We start from the raw sequence: 7,523 nt of genomic DNA, 5'->3' as shown, positions 1-7,523 counted from the left end.
TATCCGTTTCGCATCAGTTTATATGTCCGTTTTCTGTCGATTTTGATCATTAGGTGATATACGTACTACATTTGATGAACTTGTATGGATATAGGGTGCCGAATATGAGATATGTGATTGTAGGTGCGCGAATTTAGGGACTGCCCGGTCACTGTCCACGGACACATCGGACGCGTCCAAGGAGTATAGGGTGCCGGATTTCGCAGGTCCGAATGTAGATGCTCTATGGAACAAACCATGCATGCAGATGCAGCAGCACGAGCATTGAAAATGGAGTGCTTCTCGGCATCCGGGGTAGGTCGAGGGAACTAAAGGAAAACCGGACGTTGATGCCATCCCATCCAAGCACGAGAAAGCATCGATAGCCACGATAGTCAAAAAAGAGAAGAAACGCACTTGCCCTTGAGGAACCACCAAGGTGATCCAGAGGTCCACTTTCACTGGGTCTGGAGTGAAGCAAGTTAGTGGCTGCTCGGCTCCCGTAAAGAGGACAAGCACCGGAACTACTACAAAGTGTAATAAGTAGGAGTAGATTCTTTAGAAGAGGCAGGAGAAGTTTCAATATGTGGCTCGTGTTTTTTTGGTCTACATGCCACTACCTTTCTTTCTTTCTTTCTGTGTACTACGGAGTAGTTTTCTCCTCGCCGGCGCCCCGGAATAGTCTCCGTCGCGGTCCAAGCACGTGGGCATGCACTTGAGAAGGGCCTCACTCGGTTCAAATTCTGGATCCAGCCCAATCCATTGCACGCTGTTTTTGTACATAGGTACGTACCTTTCGTCAAAGATTTTGTTTCCCCAATTCTGTACTCCCTCCGTTTTAAATATAAGTCTTTTTAGAGATTTTAATATAGACTACGTACAAAAAAGTATATAGACTACGTACAAAGCAAAATAAGTGAAACTATATAAAAAGGGTTTATATACATCTGTATGTAGTTCATATTTAAAACCTTTAAAAAAACTTATATTTAAAAACGAAGAGAGTAGTTTTTTTTTCTTGTCTGCATTTCTATGTTTACCCTCGTAATGTTTCGTCGTTGTACATGCCATGCATGGTCTCACGCCCATGTGTGGCAGGCAGAGTGCGGGAGGTGAAGCGTGGTGGCAACGTGCAAAGAAAAAAGGTGTTCCTGGGAGGATACGTCCATGGAGTTGGGGACGAAGATTCTCACCGAAACGTCAAAAGCCAATAGTCCACTAGCTAGCTAGCGTTTCTGAACCTTCTAGCCACCAGGTCAGCAGGATCCGGGAAGACGGCATGGTATATAAGCTCGTGCGGATCCACGAGACATTATCTGCGACATCGATCGACTGTGACCCCCACCGACGTCAACCATACCTGCCAGGACCAGCAGGGAAAGGTCCTTGCACTATGGTTTCCCAGCAAAGATTGCTTCGCCATCGAGTTTTGGACCAAGTAATTATGCAGCAAATAGATAGAAAAAGAACTACATCGGCAGCTCAAGGTGGATGAGAGCAAGTAGATACTCCCTCCGTCCCATAAATTATGTGCTAGTGTCAATAACGCACTTATATTATGAAACGGGGGAAGAAGTTCTGAGTATCATGGGCCAAAACAAAGCTAAAGTCGCAAAAAAAAAAAAGGAAAAGCACGAGCTGGTAGGGCTTATTAGTTGGAAAAGGCTTATCTTCTACCGGCCGATTGCACGCGTCCGTCCGCCGGCTCCGTGGCTGTTTGCTCGTGTGTTGATCAGACGGTCAACAGTGTCCCCACGTCCGTCGAAGCCGCATCTGTTTTCCTGCAATTCATCTGTTGTTTCAAGACAGTTATTCCTGCAACTGGGTAACAGTACGGGGTTTCGGGGCTCATCTGGAAACCGCGTCTGTTTTCCTGCAACTCACATGTTGTTTCAAGACAGTGATTCCTGTAACTGGGTAACAGTAGGAGGTCTCGGGGCTCGTCTAGATTAGAGGGCGAGGGGCTGGATTTGGGAGCCGGCGGACGGGTGCGGCGGCGCAAGGCATTGGGCCACCAGGCCTTATCCATCGCGGTGGCGACGACGACTTGCTTGGGATCGGCGGTGGCCGGCAACGACTCAAGCGGCTACGATTCAGAGATCGGCGGTTTCTGCAACAAAGATCTTGTTTCAGAAATAAAAAACGATTCGGTGGTGAAGTTTTTTTTTCAGCAACAGGGTCTAGTTTTAGAAACTTTCTGCAACACAGGTCTTGTTTCGAAAAAAAATGATTCGGCAACGAAGTTTTTTTTCTTCTGCAACATGGGTCTTGCCTCAGAAACATAGCCCCGGTTGCAGAAAGTGTTGGAGGAGCACACGATGTTAGAGCGGACGAGGCCAAGCATTGCAAGACGACGCATGTTTCAGAAAACATAGCTTCAGTTGCAGAAATCGTCAAAGGAGTGCCCAGCGTGGGAGCTCATCACCGTCATGCTGAAGTAGAGGCCACGGCTGTTCTCGAAGCAGGCCCCCTCGGTGAGCTTGATTTAGTCAAATCTAACCATGATGCACCATAGTGTTGCGAAAACTTCAATTTAGTTCCTGCACGCCGGTGGGCTGATTTTGCGGTGGATTGACGGCGACGCCATGCGAGGCGCAACTCTTTCAGGGCCGGGGGCAATAGTGTTGTTTCCGCAACAAAGCATTTGTTACGGAAAATAACGAGTGGGCATACGGGACATAGACACTACATCCAATATAAACATCGGCCGGTGAAAGCGTAGCGTCACCCTATCTCGAAAGGCACTCAGGGTCAGGGGAGCGTACCATTTGCGGAGGGCACACGCAGAACAAAATTGTAAGACAATGTTGCTGCTCCTTAAACAAAGAAATAAGTATTCATAATGCTGAGTATTTCAAATTTTCAACCGAGCAAAATATTCACAAACATTTAGAAGAATTATGCCCACCTCGACCAAAATCAACGCTTTGGAGATCAATAAGTTACAGCTGCATGAATATAATCGAGGCTTAGGCCATATATATCCCAAATTGTATCAGTAGTACCATTGTGCACTCTTATTGCCGACTCAAGAAACAGGGCGGGCTGCTCATCGGTACTCCATGAACCGAAACCATAGTTGCTAACTATCTTACAGGGGTTACAAAAGTGAATTGAGTGGCTGCATAGCCACCCTAGTGTACATTGTCAACTCAAAAGGAATGCCCAGCATCACTTAAAAAGAATAATAACACACACAGTAGGCAAAATCTGGAAGGACAAAGACAGCTAATCGCTAGCATGCACACCCGCCTCTCTGTTCAGTCTCGGGGACAGGATCTGCAACTGTTTGGAAGTAGCTGAACGGCAGAAAAGAGGAGGTTGTGAGCAACCAAAAATACAACATTAATAGGTGTAAACAGCTCTTCTATCTTTGTTGAACCTAGTTAGAGGTACCCTAATAAACACAAGCTAATTGTTAGATTTCAAAGAGTTGCATTTTTTCTTGTCGTGACGTGACATCTTAGGAGCAATCTCCTGTACAGAGGTTCAGCACATCAATAACTCAAAAGATCAACAAAACAGAGTTTCCTTAAGAGCTGTCATGCACATTGATAGTCTTAGCGTTTGCAAAAACAAAGTTAGAAGTACTGGACAAGTATGAACAGAAGCTTAAATTCATACTAAAAATCTTAAGTTTGTCAGAAGCCTTACACAGGACATCTAAACAATTGTCTAAATAAAAATCCTCCATAGAGGATATATAACAGAATGCAGCTATCCAAGCAGGTTGTGTATGGACTTCCAGTTTAAGATGACAAAATATTCAAGAAAAATAGAAATCATGAATACCCAAGATAAGCTTAATCCATGTTAAACAAAACCTTACTGACAAAAAATGATGCAAGTAAGCTGACTCACATGTCCTGATCACGCTCATGCTCTAGAGCAAGCTTTGCAACAGACAAAAATGCTTCATCGACGTTGTAGTCTTCTTTTGCAGAAGTTTCATAATAAGGAATGTTCCCTTTTGAAGAACACCAATCCATTGCTTTTTTCTCAGAAACCTGTGTGAAAATTAGTCAGTGGTGCATCTAGAGACAGTTGTACGTTATATTTGCAACAAAAACTGACCACTCTGCTTTTGCCACCATCTACGTCAATCTTGTTCCCAAGTAGGATGAATGGGAATGTTTTGGGATCTGAGGGGCTAGCCTAAAAATCAAATGGAAAATAGACATGTCAATTAAATTTATCAAAACGCTACAAGCACTACAAGAGATATAATTGATAGTATGGCAAATCTGTTTGTATGATTAAACATATGCCCGGACATTAAAAAACACAAAGTTAACCTGATAGCCCACCAAACAAAATACAGAAATCAATTAAAGGGCTTCACATAAAAATCAAAATACCCAAAAAAAATCTGCATCAACCAACATTGTCAGCAACAAATGTACTCTATAAATAATATATTCTGTTCCAATATTATGCACATCCAGATATTTATATATATGCTTGGAGAAGTAACATAAGATCTTAATAACAATATAAATGACCTTGCTACATACTCCAGAATTATCAACAGCCGTAACAGTAAGCAAAACTAAATAAGTCTAGATTGTGTATCAAGCACTAATAAACTTGAAGTGACCTTTCACCTTGCCGGAATTTACATCAATGCCATGACATATGCATCTTCAAGGCAAAAGGCAGTGGCAGAGCTTCAACGAGATTTGAGACGGTGCTAAATGAGCTTTGAACAAAGTTGAGGACCCAAAATAGTGTAAATATAAGTGCTAATCTGAAGAACTCCTTTTTGCTGTTGGGGAGTGGCCCCCTAACTAAGCTCCGCCACTGGCAAAAGGTTAGGTATTGATACGCTTTCATTGCTCAATTGCAGTTCTAGAGATGTTGACGGTGCCTGTGCAGCTTTAATAAATTGCCAGTTTGCATAGTGAAACTGCTGAAGTATGAAAGTTGGCAAGGTAACTTAATATGTCATCATAGCAAACCATAACTGCACCTATATGAGTAGTTTATTAGCTTATAGGCCTTTATTGCTCTTAAAGAACACATAGGGAAAAAAGATACTCCAGCATGCTCGGATCTGATGGAGTACTATGTTGGCATGCTGAAGCCTTAGAAACATAATGGCAGCATCATATCAAGCTGTCATCTCATAAGAACAATGTTGGAACAACAAGTGATGAATTGCTCTACATTGTATATCTACAACCATGATCAGGCATCAAATGACATGCAAGATAAAATAATCTTACCTGATTGAGGAACTCATCATGCCATGTGTTGAGCGTATCAAATGACTTGTTAACATTGACATCATAAACAAGCACACAGCAATCTGCCCCTCTGTAGAATGCGACACCAAGACTCTGGAATCTCTCCTGCCCGGCCGTGTCCCAGATCTAGAAACAGAGCAACCCCAGATGTGATTACAACAGCAGCCCATTTCTTCACTGTGAAAGAGCTGCAACTAGGCATTCCACTCACCTGCAATGTGACAAGCCTGTCTTCAATGAGGACCTCCTTAGTGACGAAATCCGCACCAATGGTAGCTTTGTACTGCTGACTAAACTTGTTGTGAACATATCTAAATAGAGTCAAGCATATCAAAGCCCACAGAGTACAAAAATGAGGCTAACATTCCAGAGCATATACATGGGCGTCCTTCTTCCAATTCCATCTTTGTTAAATTGAATCATTATCCTCACAAACACATGCACCAGAGGGGATTTTCAGCACAAAATTCATGTTCAGAAGCTGGGGTTTGCTGCCAAATGCGTTCTTGCAGCTAAATGGGTCAAACGCTTGCGAGTAAAAGGCACAAATTTGGCACATGGTCAGGCACCGGTGCGTCAATTGCTTAGAGCGAGCAAAAACGAGAAAAATACAGCAGAGCACGGATGAATCCGGCAGCGGTTAAACGATGGCGGAGCAAATGCGGTCCATTAGGGGTCAATGCTAGGATACTGGTTCATGAGCGACGTCTTCCCGACCCTGCACAGGAGGACCAAATCAGACAAGCACGGGGATTACAGCCACAGCCACAGCCACATCCAAATCGAGCCCCCCACCCACCCGAAAGAGAAAAACTGAAAATTTCGCAGAAATTAGTGCAATCCGCCGGGGGGACGGATCCGGGGGGGGGGGGGGGGGGGGGGGAGGGAATGGGCTTACCCGCTGTCGCCCAGGACGATGACCTTGAGGAGGGTCCTCCTGCGCGAGGTCGACATGGATGGGGACGATCGCGATCGATCTCTCCCGGCCCGCGGCTTGTCGGCTCGTGGCGAGGCGCACGAGGGGGGGAAAGAAAATGAAAGCACGGAGGGAGGGAGGGAGGCGGTGGTGGTGAATTCGATGTGATCTGGGGCGTAGTCTTAAATTTTTTGAAAGGGGTTCGTGCGAGGATGACCGTGGTGGATGGAGAGAGAGAGAGAGGAGGTGAGGAAGACGTGTGCCACTCTGCCACTGCCAGGCGAAGGAGGAGAGAGATGGCCGCCGTGGTGGGCCGGCTCGGCCACCCGCGAGGCAGGCCGCTTTGAAACGGTTTGGGCGTTTTTGGTTCACTGGATTTAAATTGCCCCCTTGCATCATTTGTGGCCCGACCCAATAGAGCCTGGCTGAGTGAATAGCCAGAAATTCTCAAAAAAAAGCTAGAAATTCTAAAAAAAAGAGAGAGTAAATAGCTAGAAATATAAGATGTTTAGACGGAAATCCCTTTCGGAGCTTGGCCTCCAGTGAGGCCTCCAAATACAAATTTGAAATTTCATCGAAATTCATATTTTTATATTTCAAAAAATTCTGAAATACAGATATACATGAAGACATAACACACTTGTAAATTTTCAGTTCAAAATACATTGAAATGAGGGCTGTGCAAAAAAGACAAATTTGGAGCTATTTAACACATGATACTATTCATCCTCTCAGGCCATGAATTTATCTTTTTTATACAGGTCGTAACTCAAGGTATTTCGTCATGAATTTTTACACACATGTGGGTTACATCATTACATACACGCATATTTTTTCTCAAAAAAAATTGAACCACAAAAGTTTGAATTTGAATTTTTCAAAAATAAAGGCATCCATGGAGCTCGGCCTCCAAAACACCTCTCTCATCTTTTAGAGCACTATTTTAGCTTTTTTAGGAAACTACTTTAGTTATTTAAACGCATTTAGAGCACTACTTTAATGAATTGAACATTGCAGAGGGAGCTTCGGTAGTTCAGGTTTGGAGCTCCAACCAGAAGTTGAGGAGAATAATTGGCGTCGACTATGGAAAGTTAGAGTCCCAACGAAACTTAGGGTGTTGGTGTGGAGGCTTGTGAGGGTATCTTTGCCCACAGGTGAGGTTCGAAAGTACCATAACATAGCAGTTTTTGCAGCATGCTTATTTACAAATCGACTGTTGATTCTTAGAGACATGCTTTACTAAACTGTAATATGGCAAAAAGTATCTGATCACTTAGTGAGGATGATGCAGCAATACCACTCTTCGGAGATGAAACACCGGATGCAAAGCTTTGGCTGTTCAGCCTGAGTACAACACTAGAGAAACATACTTGCGTGGAAGT

General features: G+C 43.9%; 1 protein-coding gene across 1 annotated transcript; it reads right to left on the bottom strand.

Moving 5' to 3' along the window:
• Nucleotides 1-2,905: 2,905 nt before the first annotated feature.
• On the bottom strand, nucleotides 2,906-6,419 carry LOC101290584 (ras-related protein Rab7). Its single transcript, XM_044484949.1, has 7 exons — nucleotides 6,124-6,419; nucleotides 5,917-5,943; nucleotides 5,437-5,536; nucleotides 5,205-5,351; nucleotides 4,054-4,134; nucleotides 3,841-3,986; nucleotides 2,906-3,278 (listed from the first exon to the last, which is right to left on the bottom strand). The coding sequence occupies exons 1-7, from the start codon at nucleotides 6,177-6,179 to the stop codon at nucleotides 3,215-3,217; spliced, it is 621 nt and encodes a 206-aa protein (XP_044340884.1). The 5' UTR covers nucleotides 6,180-6,419; the 3' UTR covers nucleotides 2,906-3,214.
• Nucleotides 6,420-7,523: the final 1,104 nt, after the last annotated feature.

The sequence above is a fragment of the Triticum aestivum genome, chromosome 3A (genome assembly GCF_018294505.1).
Source record: "Triticum aestivum cultivar Chinese Spring chromosome 3A, IWGSC CS RefSeq v2.1, whole genome shotgun sequence".
Taxonomy (NCBI): Eukaryota; Viridiplantae; Streptophyta; class Magnoliopsida; order Poales; family Poaceae; genus Triticum; species Triticum aestivum.
The sequence above is the reverse complement of the archived record's forward strand: the minus strand, read 5'-3'. Positions and strand labels throughout refer to the sequence as shown.